This window comes from Grus americana, chromosome 13 (assembly GCF_028858705.1).
Source record: "Grus americana isolate bGruAme1 chromosome 13, bGruAme1.mat, whole genome shotgun sequence".
Taxonomy (NCBI): domain Eukaryota; kingdom Metazoa; phylum Chordata; class Aves; order Gruiformes; family Gruidae; genus Grus; species Grus americana.
Window position 1 is genome coordinate 19,326,198 of NC_072864.1, and position 19,768 is coordinate 19,345,965.

General features: G+C 41.1%; 1 protein-coding gene across 5 annotated transcripts in view; it reads left to right on the forward strand.

The window, feature by feature from the left end:
• Nucleotides 1-742: 742 nt before the first annotated feature.
• Nucleotides 743-19,768, forward strand: part of SLC6A2 (solute carrier family 6 member 2) — a 77,482-nt gene continuing 58,456 nt past the window's right edge. For all 5 annotated transcript variants that reach the window (XM_054840973.1, XM_054840974.1, XM_054840976.1 and 2 more), the window contains exon 1: nucleotides 743-1,137. In XM_054840973.1, the coding sequence (XP_054696948.1) occupies nucleotides 831-1,137 (307 nt within the window). In that variant the 5' untranslated portion in view covers nucleotides 743-830. The remainder of the gene's footprint in view (nucleotides 1,138-19,768) is intronic.

Consider the following 19,768-nt stretch of genomic DNA (forward strand, 5'->3'; position numbering starts at 1 on the left):
CGACCTGACAACTGAATCCCACCGGCCCTATTCTTTCCAGGAAAGACAAAGTCGAGCACCCATCAATCCTGGCTTGGTAGTATAAGCAGTGTCCAGCTTTGCCATTCAACCTGCACCCCACCACGTTCTGATGTCAAAAGCCAAATTTTACCGTTTAACTAAAGCCACGCTAGCAGACAGGGGAAAGCTGCCTCTGGACTGCAGCTCGGCCGGGAAAGAAGGGAAGTGGGCAATTCAAATTAGCTCTACCTGTTGCCTGCTAACGGCACTTTCAGAGTGCTTGACCGGGGACGCGTATGTCGCCTCGCGGGAAGGAACAGCTCCGAGCGCCCCGTAGTCTGCGGCAGGACGAGCCCTAATTGCCTAACGCTAAGGTGAAACTGCCGCCGGCGGACAAGCTGCAGCGCCGGGGCTGCGCGGGGCCGGACGGTGCGGGTCTCCGGCCGGCGCCGCTCTCCCTGGCTCAGCCGGCTCACAGCGCGGGTCGGGAGGCTCCAGCTCGGTCTCCGCCGGCGACCGGAGTGTCCCAGGTGCGCCCGCGGCTCGGCAGGCTGCGAGCAGCGGCGCCGCGCCCGGCTGCCGGCCGCTCCCCCGCGGAGGAAGGGCGCGGGAAGCCCCGCTCCCCGGGGGCACCCCGGCGGGCGCGGGCGCCGCGGTCCCCCCTCTCCCGCCTCATTTGCATGGCTCTTATTACGGCCGTGCCTCGCTCCTGCCGCGCTGACACCGGCGGGCTGGAGCGCGGAGTCGCCTCCAGCGGGAAGTGCACTTCCGTTATCTGCGCTCCCACACCCCGCCTCGCCCGCTCCCCCTCCTCAGCTCGCTCTCTCTGGATGTTTAAGGCAAGGATGAACAAACAGATCCAGCCCGACCGCAAAGTGTCGGTGGTGGCCCCCTTGCCGGAGCGCGCGGGGCCGCCGCCCCCGAGGAAGGACGTGGAGCTGATCCTGGTGAAGGAGCACAACGGGGTCCAGTACACCAGCAGCAACCTCCTGCCCGCCGCCCCCGCGCCGCACTACGGCGCCCAGGACAGGGAGACCTGGGGCAAGAAGATCGACTTCCTCCTCTCCGTCATCGGCTTCGCCGTGGACCTGGCCAACGTCTGGCGATTTCCCTACCTCTGCTACAAAAATGGAGGGGGTAAGAGCACCGCTTGCGAGGTCTTTCTCCCCGGCCCCAAACCCTAAAGCCGCACCGCCGCAAGGGCGGCATCCTCTCCTTCTTCCCGGAGCGTCAGGGGTAAAAGCCAAGAGCCGAGGCTTTATCCCGCTGCGCCCGGGAGCGGTGCCGGATGGCGAAGGGAGGAGCGGCGGCACTGCCGCTCTGCCCCAGCGCTCTCCCGCTCCTCCCTTCGCCAGCCGGCACCGCGCGTCCCGGCGAGCGGGGCACCCGCCGCGGCTCCGGGCCCCGAGAGCACACGGGGCGCCGCTCCCCGCAGTGCCGCTCAAATCCTTCACGGTAAGGATTGCTCGCACACCCCTCGGAGTTGAACTTAGTTTTGAGCACGGGCGTATTTGCCTTCTGCTGCCACTTCAGCCTGCGTAGCACTTTTTTTCGTTCGCAAAAAATAGCGTCAAGAGAGGGGGAAAAAAACCAAACTAAACGAAAAACACTTGAGCAGAAAAACAGCATCTAGAAAAGTTAGTGCCGGACCATTGAAAGGTTTCTTGGGGGCAGTTTTAACGTGGGATCAGGATTTCTGCCCTCTATTCTGCAGTTTGGGGTTATCCCCCCCTCCAAAGTAGGTAGAAGACTTGTTACAAACAAAACCTCACCTCCTGCACAGTTTGGCAATGACAGCAACACAAAAAAAATTACACACAATAACTACAGTTAGCTCAGATTGTCTGGCACATCTTCAGTAAGACCTTAACTCCATTGTCCCCTTTCATCTTCCTGAAATACGCTGTGTTGTCAGTGATGACTCCACACTGTGATGGAGTAACACCATCTGCAAGCCGGGCAGGTGCCTGGGGTGCTTTCAAATCACACATAGGAAGAACAGACCCAGCCTAGCAGATGGAGGACTGTTTGTGTGAATGGTGAATGATACAGATAGAAGAACTGCTAGATAGAAAGCATGTTCTGTAAGATAGTTATGTATGTCTTGATAATGTGGTTGCCTGGTGATAAAGGCTAATGGTTCACGCTTGTAGCATAAAATACTTGCTTCCTGTGAAAAGAGGAATGCAGGATGGGAAAATCCCTATCAGTTAACATGGAATTACACCTATCCTTGGAACTTAATAGCGTAATAGAAAGGGCTGTTACTGAAACACTTGGTCTAGTTCGGTACCTCCCAAACTTCTGAAGGAAATGAGAAAATCTCTCTGCTTACCACCCAGACAGGCTGAAGAAAGTAGTTAGTACTGAAAAATAACCTCCATCCTTATTTCATGATGTCCAAAAATAATTCTAGCAATTCACACTACAGCAGCACAATGCATCATGAACCCAGCAGGCTTCTGTGGTGTCAGGTGCAGGTGTAGCAGCAGCATCATTCATGCCACTCAGTACATACGCACCACGGCCAGATCTCCAGGTCATCTGGCAATTTTTAGGGAAAGATATATATTCCCCTATCTCACACTGCACAAGGTGACACCCAGAGTGCTTGAACTCTTTTCTACCATATTTTGGGTGACTTGATTTCCTAACCTGCTTCATTTCTAATTTGCTGCTAGCTCAGGCACAGGAGGAAACAATCTGCAACTCTCTTGCATTTTGTTTAGTCTCCATGTATTATCTTAGATCAGTTCAGCTAGAGAAGCCTGGGTCTTCATTAGCATCTTTGATTCAAATACTTCCAAATTGCAGTGGAGAGAAAGCTAACTACTTCACAGCTACAAGAGCCACCTTTCAGTGAAAAGTTTGCACCAATTCTCCCATACCATCAAAGTGAAATCAGACCTTTACAAGCAAAGATAGAGAGACCCGATGCTATCAAAGTCTACAGAATGACTGAGAACTGCTTACTGATACAGAGATTATAAACACTTGTTTACTCTGCTCTTCAATAGAGAATATATGGCAGTATGAAGCATCTCAATCAACACCTAGGATGCCATTTTTGAACACATACATAATATCACAACATCCTTTACTGGTGCTTAAAAGACTTATGTTACCATAAAATGAAAGATGGGATAACCCCGATGGCTTTTTCTAAGGAGGTGTTCTCATGGAGGACCACAGCTAGCTAACCTGGACAAAGACACATCGGCTGTGGCTAATAGGGGGACAAACTAATTTTTACAGTTTGATGGTGTTTGGCTTAATGAAGTTCAATCATATCTAGATATTGAGATTATTTTTCTTTTTCTATGCTGTTTGATAGAGTATGGCCATCAGCATATCAGCTAATAGTATTCTGTCATGATAGAATTTCCAGGATAGACCCTGTGCTGAGAAGTAGGCAATGACAATACAGCCAGGGACTGGTTAACAGCCCTCTTCCTTCTCTTTATAACAATTGTCTCTATGGTACCTTAAAAACTTTCCATTTATTGCCTCCCAAGTTGGACATATATATCAATTTCATTTAGTAGAAACTCCTGTATGAGATTCAGGCTCTAATAGTATACTGAGTTTCAAGCCAACTCAGTCCCCTCTCTCTTTCAAACTGGGTTTGGGAGCTTGTTTCCTCTATGGGTAAATTTTCCTACAAGACCAAAGAACAGGAGGCAATGGGCAGAGCTTTGGGATATCATTGGATTTCATTGTGATCTTTCCAGTCTTAAATTACAGATATTCTTAAACATTTTCTTTTTCTCCACACTGCTACTGATGGAGGGAACCTTTCTAGCACTAAAGCAAGTTTTGCTACCTCAGAAGAATAATCCAATGGGTTTCATAGAACTGCTGGCTTACATATCTCCATACAGAAGATATAATAAAAATAAAGATACTAATAGACATGGAGAAAATTTAATTTCATTATCTTAGTAGTTTTGCTGGATTGCTGAGCAAGCTAAAGAGACAAAATCAGCTGGTGTTTCTATACTTGTATAGCATGTTCAGATTTGCTCTTAAAAAAAAGTTTTACAAGATGCTCATAATAGGGTTACAATTTGCCTTTTGATATCTATAAAGAGCTAACTAGATAAAGGGGGGAAAAAACCAAAGCAGATTAAACTTGAATTGGATAGTGTGTATAAAGTAAATCAGAGGAAGGAAAAAGGTTTCCTTTCCTCCTCCTCCCTCAGTTTCTCTTTATTCTGAAAGCCTCAGCAATTACTCAGCCTCTGCAATTTAACTAGAGCTGACTTTAGACAAAGATAGTCAAATGTGGATTATGAACTTGTGTGTCTTCAACAGATTGGTACAAAATAGGCAGTGAAAAGGAAGCATGTTGCAATGCCGTAAGTCCTAAACCACTAAAGTATTTTAACATTTGTTTTTAGCATAGCTTGTGCTATCTAGCAAAAAGAAATTGTGTTATCCTTCCAAAATCTACACCCACAAAGGTTCTAAAATGCTCTTAGATGTTGAACAACAGCATCAAGGACATGGAAGTGGTAGAAAATGGCATCCCCCTTCACATCTGAAAAAAGTGATGTGGGTGACGTGTGGACTGTTATGTTCCTAAGACTGGCTATGATTAATTTAAGATGCCAGCAGACACACTAAGGGCCTTTCCATGCTTGTAAAAATAGGTGGTTCTCAATAAAGCCTGAGAACCTACAGGAATTCAGAAGGAAAGTATAAATATACACTGTATTCCCTCATTCAAAGTTGAATTTTACAAGGACATGGATGCATATACACCCCCACTTTCTTACTAGCCAAATCCTTGAGTTTCTTTCTCTGATAAACTTCAGGGGAAATTCCTGATTAAAAACTAGACATACAAGCTTTTGGGTTAGATCTGGAAGTTCCACACATACAAAACTCGGATAGTTTACTTCAGTGAGATTTACTTCCATGAGGCATACACCACCCAGTGGTAGTTATATAGACTTTTTTTATGTTAGGTAACTTTGGAGACAGCAGTCTTAACAAAAATCCTATTTGTATTTTAACAAGCTCCCAGTAACAAAAAGCTAGAGAGTAAGAAGCATCCAGCAGCACTAAAATGCTGAATGAATAGCCAGAAACATCTGTGTTTTGGGAGTAGCCTGCTGAGAGACCCCAATGGGACTTCTGCACAAAGATAGATGGCAGAATGTAACCCTTCTATGAACAACTGTGGTTTTTGGAAACATTCTTCTGCTATTAAAAAAAAAAAATCCCCAATCTTTAGTAAGACCTAAAAAGCTAGAGCATTTATTTTTTGTATCAGTTCCATAGGATTTGCCTGCCTTACAAGGGCAGAGACAGATCCAGTGGCTGTATTATAGTATGAAACAGGCCACAGAAAACCTTCAGGACAGTTTAGTATGAACAGACTGGACGAGATCTTGCCCTCACTGACTTTGTGAAAGCAGGATATGCCCACTACGTGCTCTGAACTAGTTTATGAAATGATAGGGAGGCTCTGTACGGATGGTGATATTCCGCAAGCTCTCATTAAGTAGATAAGGCAACACTCCAGAAGGGGCAATTCTCAAACATCACCTTGTCAGTTTGGCTGATCAATAAACACCACAACTTACATGTATTTGACTGCTGCTCACAGCACAAAGGAAAAGCACTGTTTGCAGCAAATCAAATACTTTTCGTGCAGTTCATTTGCGAGAGTTTCAAGGAACAGGGCATGTCATTGGAGAAATCATCAAATACAATCATTTCTACTGGCTATTCTCACAAGTGCTATATCCTCACTATAACATTTCTGGCAAGAGCCCATTTTTCTTTTTTAAAAAGAGACTCCCTAGCTGTATAACTCTGTAAGTGGTCAACATCAATGTACTCAAAACAAGTCCTTATAGCACATCCAACCTTGTAAGTGCTCCCCAGTTCTCTAAGACATTATGCTGAATTAAAGAATAAGTATTAAAATTAGACTCTTATCAACGTAGGGAAAGATTTACCCTGATATTTGGATTACATCTAAAATTTTACTGATGCCAAATGAAGTTGAGTAATGCCTAGTATGATTAACTGATGAGCTCACAGTGGGGGAGGATGATGCTCAGTCTTAGTTAACAAAGCTACTGTAGTCTTTTTACATGATACTTTTAGTATTAACGTTCATTTTTGTTTCATTTTCCTCCATAGTCATAGGTAAATGTAGTATTTCCCACTGAAATTTGTGGAAAAAGAATTTACCAGCATAAAGTACTTTTTTTGTGAGCCAAAGTATTTGCAAGGTCAGTCATGTTCAGACTACTTATTAAGAAGCATGTAATTGTCGGATTAGTCACTGGAGACTTACCATATCATAAGAATCAGATTAAGCTTTTCATGAATTTATGAATAGCTGCAGATAAATATTTTAACAGTTCTCTAGCCATCATAATATACACTTCTAATCTCCTCTGAAGCATTATTTTAAGTGTTTTTAGACCACAGTATTTCTAGAAGAAATTGTCTGCTTCAAAGAACAGCTTGCCAGCAATCAATACACTTTAAGACAGAAGTATCTTACAATTTATCCTAATGCTTCCTTTCCTATTCATACTTCCATAAGCTGTAATGCAAGACTGAGCAATCCACAGCACAGCTACCAAAGTCAGCATACAACCAAGTCCGAGTATCCCCAAACAGGGCCAGCACAAAGCCAGGAGCCAAGAGCTGTCACACATTGAGAATGACACCTGTGAAAGTATCACCTTCCCCAGAGCTGTGAGCCTGGCTAGCACTCTGCCTCACCAAAGACAAGCTATGATGCTGACCAGCAGCACCTTGCCTTTCTATTAGGCTCTGCCCCCTGTGTTTTGCCAAGTGTCTGCCACCAAATGTAATCATTGTTTGGAGAAAGAATATAATCTGGCACTTCACACTTCAAAGGTGGATGACCTTTGCCTTGTAATATCAGGCAATCCAAAATAGCATTGATAATGATAATAATAAATCAACTTTGAAGTAATCTCACTGCAAAGCCTACGCCAAGAGTTTGACTCATCAATCAATCAAAGCTTTGATGCAAATCTAGTGATTTTGGTTTCCTAATAAGGAGTTTTCAATTCCTGTTAGCACATTGAACCAGTGACCTTAGACAGGTTAAACTGTTATGCTGATCTCCACACTGTGGCCATGAGCTTTGGGCATCGTGTGACATTGTGGACAACGTTCAATTGTGTGGTGTGCCAGTATCTCCTTCCCCAGAGCTGGATTCAGTGGCCAGCTCACAGTTGCTCTCTTCCCTTTCCCACGTGACTTCATCACTTCTCTCTCCTTGCCTTGATCAGCCAGTAATCATCTGGTATAAACAGAGCATAGATTCACCTAGGCTCACCAGCATTGTAGCTCACATGCCAGTTGCCAGCTGCTTCTCTGAAATTCCCTGTTCCCCTCTGCGTGCCTCCACAAAATAAATCTTCAGAACTGTAATGTCTGCAGGGTTATAGGTTACTATGTCATACACCTACTATATATGAAGCATTATGAACAGTTGATAAGGAAGAACTGAATCGGTGTCACCCAAATCTTTCATCAATTCTAAAATTCTAGTTTCTGACTCTGGAGTAAGATACCATGAAATAGTGTACAAGTGGTACGCTGTACGGACTCTCAGCTAAATACCTGGTTGAGCAGAGAAGTTATTTGTCCCTCAATAATTCTAGCAGCCCTTAGATTGACAATTTTACAAAGGTTCTAGAGATACAGAAGCATAGAAAGGTTCTAGACAAGATTCATAGTATTTAGCTTGATGTTACACCTTAAAAGGACCATCCTGTGATCAATGCTGGGCAAACATTCAGAACTGATCTAAAGGGTGCTCCAGTCAATCATCAAAACTGGTTTTCCACTTCTGCTGCTCCATGTTACCAAGACAATAAAAAAGCTGGTGTGGACCAAATGAGCACTTCCGACAAAAGCAAAGATACCTCTTTCTAAGCACGCTGAATGAACACATTTTGATGAACACTCAGAGGCACTTTATTCTAAAGTAGGAGGCAGAAGAGACATCAAGTAGTAAACTTAGTTCCGTTGTTTGGAAATTTAAAATCTCTGCTTAAGGTCTCTTCCCCCCTCCCCACCTTCATTCCTGTAAGCCCTTCTGAATTCTGCCAAGAAACTGAAGTACTGAAATATCCCTAGAAAGCCATTCCAATAGGATATATATCCCTCCTGGAGGTCACGTTTCTGAAAGTCGCATTAGGAAGCCTTCTACGTTCATATTAACACCTATTAAAGCAGGTACAGGAGTTTCTTATCGTTTGGTGAGGGATCTCAGGTTTTGGATACTCATTCAAGCTGAAATAGTGGGCACTTAAGTTTCATCTGTTTCTAGTCTGTTTTCTCACTAACATCTTTTTAAGTTCTTTATTAAATTCGCTGAGAGCAATGGAAAATAGAAAGGCCATATTAGCAGTGTAGCAGGCAACAGCCCTTCTTTACTGAACAAACCAAAATATCTGTAAGGAGACTGAGACGTGGTCTACATGGTTTTGGGGCAGAATTGCCCTTTCATCTTTTGGCGAAATATCACAAACTTGTCTGTGAGTTCAGTGAATACGTGAATACAGCTCCAGTGGTCTAAATACCTTATTTCAAGACAGATACATTCCTCCTCATACTTACACCAATATGAAACAGAATGCTAATACAACTACTTACACATAAGATCAGAGGGAACATACAGCTTTAGTGAGTGTTTAGATATGCTGTGAGGGAAATGATGATTAAAATCAGTCCACAAATTACTGAACCTCCTGCTGTGAATTAAAATGGAAACAAATGGTTTAAAGCATTTTGAGCAGTTCTGAGGAGCAGTATCAAATAGCTCATGCCTTCATTTTTGCTATGTCTATTCAGAAGCACATCAGCAACTCCCAGTTCTAAAGCCTTTGTCCCAGATTAACCAATTGATTAAAGTTAAGAACTGTAGTATGGCGCTCTAATATCAGTTTGCACTGTAAACTCCATAGCATTTACATATGCTGTAATTATTAGATGATGATGCACCTAACTGCTCTCAGCACTATTACAAAATAATAAACCATAACCAAATAAAATCTATACATAGAGATGTATTTATATTAAAATACTGTAATTCAGGAGGCAGGAGACAAATTTAAATGAAATGTCTTTGTAATACAGTTCTAGATCTTTCACTACTATCTTGCTCTTAGTACTTTCTGTTCTCTCTGTATATATTCTTCATATAAAATATACAAAACCATGATAATGATTTTGGGGAGATCTTGCAACTGACTCTTGACTTCTTGACTTGAAATGTGACAACAAGAAATTATTATTCTTAAAGTTGAAATAAGTTGTACTCAGGCCAACTCCACTGCCCCAATCCAGTTTCAATGAAGAGTATGTTAAGATTCCAGGAATATCACACTGATTATAAACCTTCAGTTTCCCTTCCTCAGGGCATCTGAAGACAAAGGATTCATGTTAGTTGCCTGTAACCCGTATCTTGACAACCTGTAATTCCCTCCTCCAACTACAACTCCTTAATCTTCCCCTTTTCTTCTCCCTGCCTCCAAGTTAAGTCTCGAAGCTTTCATGGCAAGATTTCATCCTAATTGCACAGATCCTATGCACTTGTGCCAAGTCAGAATAGTTTCAAATGAAAGGCTTTACTGACGCTCCAAACTTGACTTCCTAAAGATGGATATCCGAGTCCTTCAGGAAATCAGCACCAAAAGTGCCTAGACCCCCAGTAATGCTGAATAATCCCTGTTCTCATGGAAATTCTGGAGAGATAACTGTAGTATAATTCAGCATCTTAACTTCTGTATAGATTCAACATCTTCATTTTTGCCATACAGATTTTGAAACCTTTAATCCATAAAGAAGGGGGAAGGCGATGGGAGGGGGGGAATGGAAGGGAAACAGTTAAGTTCCTTGCCTTGTGACATATTATTCTTCACGAAGACCATAGGAAAGAACCTCTAACTACTTGTCAAAGCTATCCTTTGGTTTATTTTCACTCTTCCTTCTCCTTTCCCCTATTCTCTATTTAAACAAGTTTTGCAATCTCTTTCCTGAAGCATGACAAAGGTGACAGCACATTACACCACTTTGCAAACTGGGGTCTACCATTCAGAAACAGAAACTGTCAGCAGTTCTTTACACTTATATTCATCCAAAGCACACTACCAACTTTCCAGTGCCCGGAATTCCGTGATAACATATTACTAAACAAAACTTGGACAGGATTAGGCAGGCAGTTCTCTCTTGCCAGTCCATAAATGTTTTTTATGACAAGCGTTCCGATTGCTGGTATGCAGTAAGACAAGCTGCCCTTATTATACAATAAGCCTTTTTATAGAAGATGGTAATTTTTCCAGTGCTCCTACTCTTTAAGGCTTTATGAGCACAACCACTCACTTCCAAAAGCACAAGTGACTGCAGAAGCTGTGCTCTTAATACATTAACTGCTGCTATTGCTTGACTATTACTATTGTTTAAGAATATATGCTAATTTAAGTGTCCAAAATAGGATCCAATGCTCCCAGACTGGCGGTGTTACACTACACAAATATAAAGCCTTTCTTGGACAGCTTTGATATAAACTGTTTCCCTAGAACAAACCCAGCATCAGAAGAGCAGTACTGGTTTGATCCCACCCCACTGAAGTACACAGGAGTTGCGATTTCAACACCAGAAGAATATTACTCCTTTACAGTCTTTATTTTAGAGCTGGAAAAAAATACTGTATGATTTCCAAGCACTGCAATTAGTGACGGAGTGAGTAAAAAGCCCTGTCGTGCTATAGCACTCTTGTTAGTTTGAGAAACAGCTTCTGTGGCATTGATGTACAGGAAGGATTGTGGCCGGGTAATTGCATAGTATTCATCTTTACTGAACTCCGCAGAACTGTGGGAAGCTGCTGATTTTCTGGCCCATCGGCAGCATGGAAGAATACACCCTATCTGATTGCCTCACTGACCATACAAACAAGCTGTTACCATGGGCCTAGCATACATACTGAAAAAAGCAGCTGAGTAGTGTGTATCTTATTTTTTGCTAGCTATTTATAATTTATTCTGCACCTTCTGAACTACATGTACTGAATAGCACTCTTCACTGATTTTTTATTTCTATTTCTCTCTTTTTGTCTTCTGTAATCAAACACCTCTTGCAATGTCTATCCTGAAGCATGCCAAAGGTGACAACACATTACTTGCCCTTAAGATCCATATCTCGGGGAAAAGTATGATACTGATTCCGGTCAAATTCCAGTTTAATAAAAAAAGGGGGAGAGGCTGGACTTTTTCTGACACACCATTCTACGGAGTAGAATAACGGAAAACTTTTTTCAGACCACAAGGTGGAGCAGTAGATCCTCATAGATCTTAGTAGATCCTAACCTGGTAATCAATGTAACAGCAACCTACTGCAGTTATAGAAAAAAAAATAACACTGGATGACCTAGCAGAGTGTCTCATGACTTTCAAATACAGAGCTGCCCAGTAATAGCAATGATTGTTCCTAAACAGACCTTTCTTGGATTTCCTGATTCATTTCATTTCTTAGGACCTTATAGGAGTGGCAGCTTTTAGCGATGCCTATCTGGCATCAAGGAGCTCACTTGTCAGCATGGCCACAATGATAGCAAGGAGGCAATCCACTGATAACAAGATGTTACCCTCTGAACACACCATTTTTTAAATGAGTACAGATTAAAATGGAGATACACCATTCACTACCATTCTACAATAGAGCCATGATATTTTTTTTTTCTTTTCTTCAACATTAATGTAACCCGCCTTCCAGCAGGTCTCAGTGCCTTGCCTTCTTGGCAGAAGCATCAGTATTTCACACCACCAGTAACAGAAAGCAAAAAGTTTCAGTGAGCAAGGACAATTAAGTATATTGGACTAACTATGATATTAGAAAGTTCAAGGTCAATTGTTATCAAAACATCAAGTTCACAGCTTAGAAGCTACTCAAAAGTGTCTTTACTACATGATTCTTTGTCAGCATGCAGGACTGTACCTGTCTACTGATGTCCAATGAGACTGATGCTGGAAGAAAGGTCAAAACCTGTAAATAGCTGTAAATAGGCATCTTATAAATAAGATTTATCACAAAACTAAGGAATAGCTTGTGCTGTGCAGTGCTTTTGTCTCCTCTCTAAAGAGAAATGCAGATGTGTCCATGAGATCATGAGGCAGGTGTTGGTGAGACCAGAGACACTCCAGGATTTTGTTTTGGGGAAGAGTTTGACTATTTGCTCCTTTTCTGCAGTTTCTTTCTAATTTATGTATGGCTCTGCAGCCTTAGTTAAAATCAATAGATCTGTAAACCACAAGGGAGAAATCCTGACCCAGCTGAAGTCAATGGGTGGTTTTTTTCCATTGACGTCACCAGAGCCAGGATTTCAACCCAAATAACAGACGTCTCTCTCTTAAGGACTCCTAAGTAGACAGAATTTCCAGACTAAGAATTATGTGAGAAGAAAAACAAAGTAATAAAAAACTATGCAAACTAAACTGATATAGAAGTCTTCCACTAACTAATAACTGATCTTCACTCAGTGCAATAGCTCAGTACTTTACCTAATAAGCAAAATGTCAGGACTTACATGGATGATGGTGATTATTACACAAAATTAATTTACTCTGTATGAGTTAGACTATGACCTCGGCATTCTACTATGTAGGGCTCAAGCAATAAAAAAAGTACTATTTTAAGAAGTGCTTTTTACTCTCACAGTTTCATAGAGACAAATGATTAGACAAGAATGGCTTTCTAGCTCTCAAGGCTAAAGAGTAGAGCAGCTGGGAAAATGCAAAGCAAGTACACAACTAAAAGCCAGCAGGCAAATAAAAGGATTGGACTAGAAGATCTTTAAGACATTTTAAATTATTTGGGGGCCTAACCCATGGGTTTTGAACTTTTGATATTGGTGGTTGTAGTAATATAGCTAGCATCGGTTACTCTCTGTCCCTTGACTCTTCCCTAAAAGATAGTGACAGAAAACAGTTACTAGGCTATTCCTTAATTGCAGGTTAATCCTTCATTGATGCATATAGAGGCTGACGACAAAAATCACTGTCTGTAACCCTAAATTAAGAGATTTGGACATCTTAAAGATCACCTAAATTTTTCCTTCTAAATACTGTTTTACTGTCATGAGGTGTTATGTGTTTAAAAGCTGGTTAGAAGTACAAAAACCAAAAAATAGCTGTGTGATAAGTTGAAAATACCAAGCTCAGCCACACTGATTTAGCATAAGGTCTGAGTAATGTGAACAAAATTGCCCCACAACCTGCCCTAGCAAAAGTTTGCACTGTGATGAAACAAGCAGCATTTTGCTTCAAACTGTTGATAGGCCTCTGCTTCATCTTGGCAGTGAGCTATGATGGGCCCTGAGGTCATTTTCACATTCTTCTATGGCATTTCAAGCCAGGAGGCCCTGTGCAGAATGGCAGTGATAAAGTATGTAATGGACAGCTTAGGCTGAGGGGAAAATTTGCTTCATTGCTTGAAGCCTATTAGGAAAATAGTCCACTAAATAAGAACAAACATAAAGCTCAGGTTTCAAACTTAAATACAATTTTTTGAGTAATTCCCACTAAAGAGGGAGAGTAGTTGGACAGAAAATGAAGGAAGGGTGTTGCTAGCCAGTATAGCTAGATTGATGCAGCAGTATTGTAGTTTCATATTGGTCTAGGTGAGACTCAGTTTACCCTTTGGAGCAAGGGAACATCAAGAGAAGTAGTTCTTATAGTCCACTTGTTGCAGGGACACTACTGAAAAGTTTTGCTTTGTGCCCATAATGCCCAAATTCTCAGAGACCCCACCTGATGGCTCTGCCTTGCATACAGAATATTACCAGCACTACCCTAGACCAAATACAGGTTTTGTCCAAATGGAAAGGTTTTCTGTGAAGAATACTGTGATGTTTTTTGTGAAATTTTTGTGTTCAGTGCTAATAGAAAGGTAAAAAGTAAAGAAGCCACAGCCATTTGGAAGCTACCCTCGCCCAGACCCTACAAAATTTTAGCATAATCCAATAGCAACTATAATCTTTGATAAGAGTACAGAGGCTTGCACTGTTTTAGGCAGTTGTGCAGTAGTAGTTAACACTGTAATGGTAAATTTGCCAAAATTGTTGCTAACAGCATCACACACAGCCATTAAACTTTACAAATAAATTGATGCAACATTTGTCATCTTATATAAGAAAATATTATTTATGGCTAGATAGCATACTATCCATTTCAAAATACGTGTGAAATCTGTACTTTGCAGTTTATATAGCATGTCTAGATGTACCAGAAAACTGTACATAAAGAATACTTCCCAGTAGTGTTGACAGAAAACATAGGTGGGTTTTAATAAAACCTGGAAAATGGCTTTCTAGTGTATGTAGCTGTTTGCCTTTTGCTTTAAAGCCCTGTATAAACTTTTATTATATACCATATCTGTTATAACAGTATAGTTATTCTGCTTCCTTTAGTGGAATCAGAAAGGACAATCATCCTGAAGGCTTCTTTTATAATGACTGAGAGAAAAGGTTAGATTTACTAGAATTCTTACAGATAAGAACATATAACTGTCTTATAGTTCAATGATAGAACATAACCCTTTATTGATAGGTAGAATTTAGAGGATTCTGTTGTGCAAGAGTTTGTAAAGATTAAGATAGTACAGAAAGTATTACACTATTACAAATAAATCTCTAATAAAGCCTAGAAGGAAAAGGAATGTTTTGCTTTGGTCATTGAGTCCAAAAATTGGAGTTACAACTTAAAATTGAATTAATCACAAAATGGTAAGGCAAGTTTTAAGTGTACCTCAGAGTGTTTATACTTGATTCTTCTCTAGCAGAATTTCAAGGCATTTACCTCCTATTGGTTTGTACATTAATCCTCTTGAAAGCTGCCTGGCACTTGTCTAGAGCTGATTTAAGATGTCTTAAGCACTTTGTTTTACCCTGGCACAGTTATGAATCTCATGCTGCCTAAAAAGGGTACTGTGTCCTCTCCAGAGGGTGCTTAACTTTGGGCCTGTTTTTTATTTTGACAACCTTCAAAAGAAAAGCATTCTTTAAGAGAAACACCCTCCATCTGAGGTTGTGCTGTGAACCAGAAATTGCGCTGTTACATGTGCAGAACAAAGCACATTTAACATGCCTTGTCTCACTGTGTACAGTAGCTACTACTGTGGCTCTAATTAGCTCTGCCAGGGCAGTCATATCACCTTGTGTTAGGCACCCAGTGCAGGTGGCATAACTAGGAGCTGAGTCTCCCCGTGTATACCCTGTACAACGCACACAGGACAGCAAGCAGCTCCCACAAAGGCAATCCTGAGAATGTGAAAAAGAGCAGAAAGAACAAAACAAGGACTAACACTACCTAAATGAGAGGCTGAAATCCAGAGGATTCATTCTCAGGCTCTTTTCTAGTGAGATGGAGGAACATCTTGGGGATATAAGTTTGGCATTCCTGAAGCATCAAATGCGCAGTTCAGAAAGTGGGTACCATAACTGGATACAAAAAGTCCCCACATAACTCTTCAACCTGCCGATACATGAACCTGCTACACCAAAAAATACCTGTAGGGCAGGAATTTTGGACAGAAAAGCAGGAATCACTATTACACTGTAATTCGTTAGTTTAGTTCACTGAGTCTCTTCAGATTATAGAAAGAAGGCTGAAACACTTGATTGCAGCGCTTAAGCATCTTCACAGGGGGGAAACAGAAAGGATTGCAGGGTATTTTAATTTATCAGTACTGCCACAATCAAAAGCCAGATATATTCAAATTAGAAATAATGATTATTTTTTTAAAATACTTTTTACAATACCAAAGTTATTCACGTATGAAGTAAACTACCAAAAGAAGCAAAGGATCTACCTAGTATCTTCAAATCAGGATTGTATGGTTTTTTGTCTGAAACTCTGGCAGAAAATTAGATCAAAGTATCTAACAATCCATCCTGGCATCGAAATAGATGGATGCATGAATTTTGGAAACATTCATTTTAGTTTACAGCTGACTGAGACAAAACAAACACAGAAATGAACATACAAGTTCTCTGAGAAGGGAGAGAAAACTATGACTAACAGTCTGTATCTGAACCGAAGTAAATCTGTAGTTGCCAAAATCTCCCTGGCACCAAGCAAGGACTTCCCTACACTTAAGAGACAGCTCAAGCTGATGAAGTAGCATTTCCTTTCATGTACATGACTATATTCTGTACATCCCAAAAACCAGTTTTTTAGTACACACATTTCAAAGAAAACTTATTACATGAGGTTATGTTATTACAGATTTTCTAGTGCTGGAATCCAGCAAAAACTGCTTATCTTGATCCACAAGCTCCCAGCAAATAGCTTCTGATGTCTTCGTTAAAAAAATATTTTTAGCCATGGATGTTCTGCCACCAATAAATCAGGGTACATTTTGACAGACACTTGATTTTGTACATCTGAAGCACAGCCTACACCTTACATGGGTGGTTTTGTTGATATGCAATTGCAGGTGAATATATCCTTATGCCAGCCTTAATAATTGCAAGGTTGGGGAAAAAACACAAATAGAACACTCCTATTAATAAAATGTTAGAATAGTATTTTTTCCTCTAAATTAAGCATCTCTTAAGCTTCTGCTCATGTCTACTGTGAAGCAGCAGCAGCAGCATTCTCCAGCTAGGCATCTGCACACTGACCTGGCAGCCCAGTACTATGCATTTCCCCTGACCAGCACCTTCTGAAGAGGTTGTGAACTAGAAAGTTTGCTGGTTTGTTCCCAACAGTGCTAGCTGTTCCAGGAGAGGATGCTACCACTCCTACAAACCCTCTCCTGTTGAACATTAGTAATAGGGATTTCATAAATCACATAACAAAACAGTCTATGAGCTGGCTTCACGTTCCAGCTCACACTCTCATTTCTTGTTTAAACCAGGTAGGTAGTTAAAAAAGGCACAAAATCGACAAGATGGATTTGGGCAGGAATGTTAGTAGCTAGACCTTCACATTGTTACAAAGTCCAGGGTACTTATTTACCAAACTACTGTAAAAACTCACCTTGATGCTAATTCATTTATTTAGAAACCAAAGGGCCAGCTCCAATAGTACCTCTGCTATGAGGAGGCATGATATAAAAATCCAAAGCTATCACTGCAACCTTGTAAAGCAGATTTTTGAACTTTCTATGGTCAGACTCACAGCAGAAGATGGGAACAGCTTAATTTCCTATGCTAGCAGCAGTGACAGCATTGTGAAGGTCATCAGCAGGAACCTCCTGCAAAGCTCCAGATCTCCCACTGCCACACTGGCCATCTTGGACCAACCTGATTTATATTCTCTCAAACCCACCATGTCTCTTCATTTATTCTTTAATTTCCTATCAAACAACATAGGCCAGAGTTCTGTTCTTGTATATTGCTGTGGTTATCTTTAAATTACACACTGTTGTAAATGTGATCATTTCATTAATATATGTAAATAGGACATTAACCAATGACTTGGGTGTTATTTATGAATGAATCATGCTGCTCTGAGTGGCTGGGTATATTTAACTCTCATTAATTTGTTCAAAATAGCTACTAATGGGTTTCTATAGCTCATTACGCTTGTAACAAAAAGCCAAAGAGATGACTGGGTTTGCACGGAAGGGCTTGGGTAACCCTTTCTGTTACAAGCCCGTGATCAGCTTATAAATACACTGCACTTCAAGTCACTTCAAGTGATTTCAAGGCAGTAGCAGGTTAACGGCTCAAGACAAAAAATGCAGGCTTCAGTTGGCATCAGCCCATGAACAGCATTGAACCATTTCTGGAAATTGTTTATTTTCACTTTCTTTTGAGTGAAAGGAACACTATTAAAATTGGAATTGTGGAAAAACTGAAGGCTCTGAGCCCAAATTGAGAGTAGAAATATAAATAGGCTCAAATCTAGCAACGGTTTGTTAGAGGGAGCAGCTAAATATAAGGGCTTCAAAAGAAACATGTCACTCACCATGGTGTAGGTCTACTGGTTTTATGATTCAGAAATACTTTCCATGAAAAAGGTTGCATACTTGGAAGATTTTATCGCATACTTTGAGGATTTTATATGTGCAAAGTGCTGCTGAAGTTTTTATAGTATGTCATGCAATCTGTTTTGCAGAAAAATGTTATTTTTGACTACTATAATCTATTGTTGGCTGAGCTCAACATGATCATACAGCTGCTGTTAAAATCATCATCTTGGCTTTGACACTGAGGTTACATCATGCTACTTTGTATCTCTGACTTCTCTTTGCTGCACCATGCAAACCCTTATTGATTTTAATCTCAGGTCAGTAAAGGTCTAGCCTTCCACCCCTTCTTCCCTGGAGTCAAGCAGCAGGCTCGAGCTCGCCTCCTTCAGAGGTGACCTCAGTGGCTGTGTAAGCCAGCTGGTAGCCAGTCTGCTGAAGAGCCTGAACTCACATTCATGTACTAAGAAATGCCTGCCTTTCCGATTACCTAGTTTTTCTACTCATGGTGATCTTGTACAATCTAGATTTCAATATCTCTGCATTGGGGACTGCCTTTTTCATTCGCAAGAGTCTGCACAGATTAGAGTTTCCACCCGTTTTCCTCATTGTCCGAGCAAACATACTGCATTCTATCAACTGTCTGCTGATAGTTTGAAGTACTATTTATTCTGTATGAAAAAACCAAGCGGTGTGGATCAGATACAGAGATTAGCTTGTATTTCAATTCACCAATTGGGAGATCTTTGTTTTTAGACTCTTTTCCTGCATGAATACTGGAAACACTCCTCTCTGAAAATATACTGCAATATTTGCTCAAAGTTTGTTGTTTTAGCAGAGTTAACATTTTGACTAGAATAACCATGGTAACAAACGCAGAAGGCTAACAAGCACAAATAGTTCAAAGTTGTTTCAACTACTCCTGGCCTGGCCTGCTTCTTGTATGTGCATCAACAAATCCTTTTAGGATAACAGCAGCTGTTTAAACGTTCCTTTTTCAGTCATTAGTAAATTAATGCTTCTTTCTTTCTGGTATTTAAAAGCAAGATGAGACCTCCTTGTAGGATTAAGAAGAGTATTTAGAGATGTATTCCTCTTTGCTTCCCACCCCCTAGGATGCTGTGAATGCTGAAGAACAGAGGGAGGAGAAACTCTTTGCGTGGATTCTATTATACCAAAATTAAGAAGTTGTTTTGGCACTGAACACAGGAATGCAAAGCCTGTCTTATATTTTGTCCTCCACTAATTAAATGTAATAGGTTTTTTTAAAAACTTCTGTGTAAGTTTCCACTTGAAGTTTCACACAGATGGTTCTTGTACAAGCTGAGGGTTTGACCTAATCTAGTTTTGCATAAGACACAAGGCTGCCTTAACTCCATGTATACACTGGTACCTTAAGGGATGTACATAGGTCTCATGAAATCTGTTAACAGAGAGATGCAGCAATTCGCAACAGTCCAAGGCCAACCTGTGGCTTTTGAGCTGCATGTGACTCAGTAGCAAGTCAAGTACGGCTCTTATGCGAGGGCTGTATTACAGATGTTAATTACTGCAGATTTTTAACTGTAAAGGGAAATTAGGAGCCATTAGGGATTGCTGAGACCGGTATTGCCTTGTGGGATGCAGCTGCGTGCTCAGCCTCATCCCATCACACAGTGAGGGAGTGGAATCCCCTCGAGCGCTATCAGTATGTTACTGCCAGTGCAGCAATCCCACAGATTGCATTCCCTCAGCTCTCTGAGGTAGGTAGATCTTGGCAAGCTAATCTAAAGCATTAGCCAAATTGCGTGCT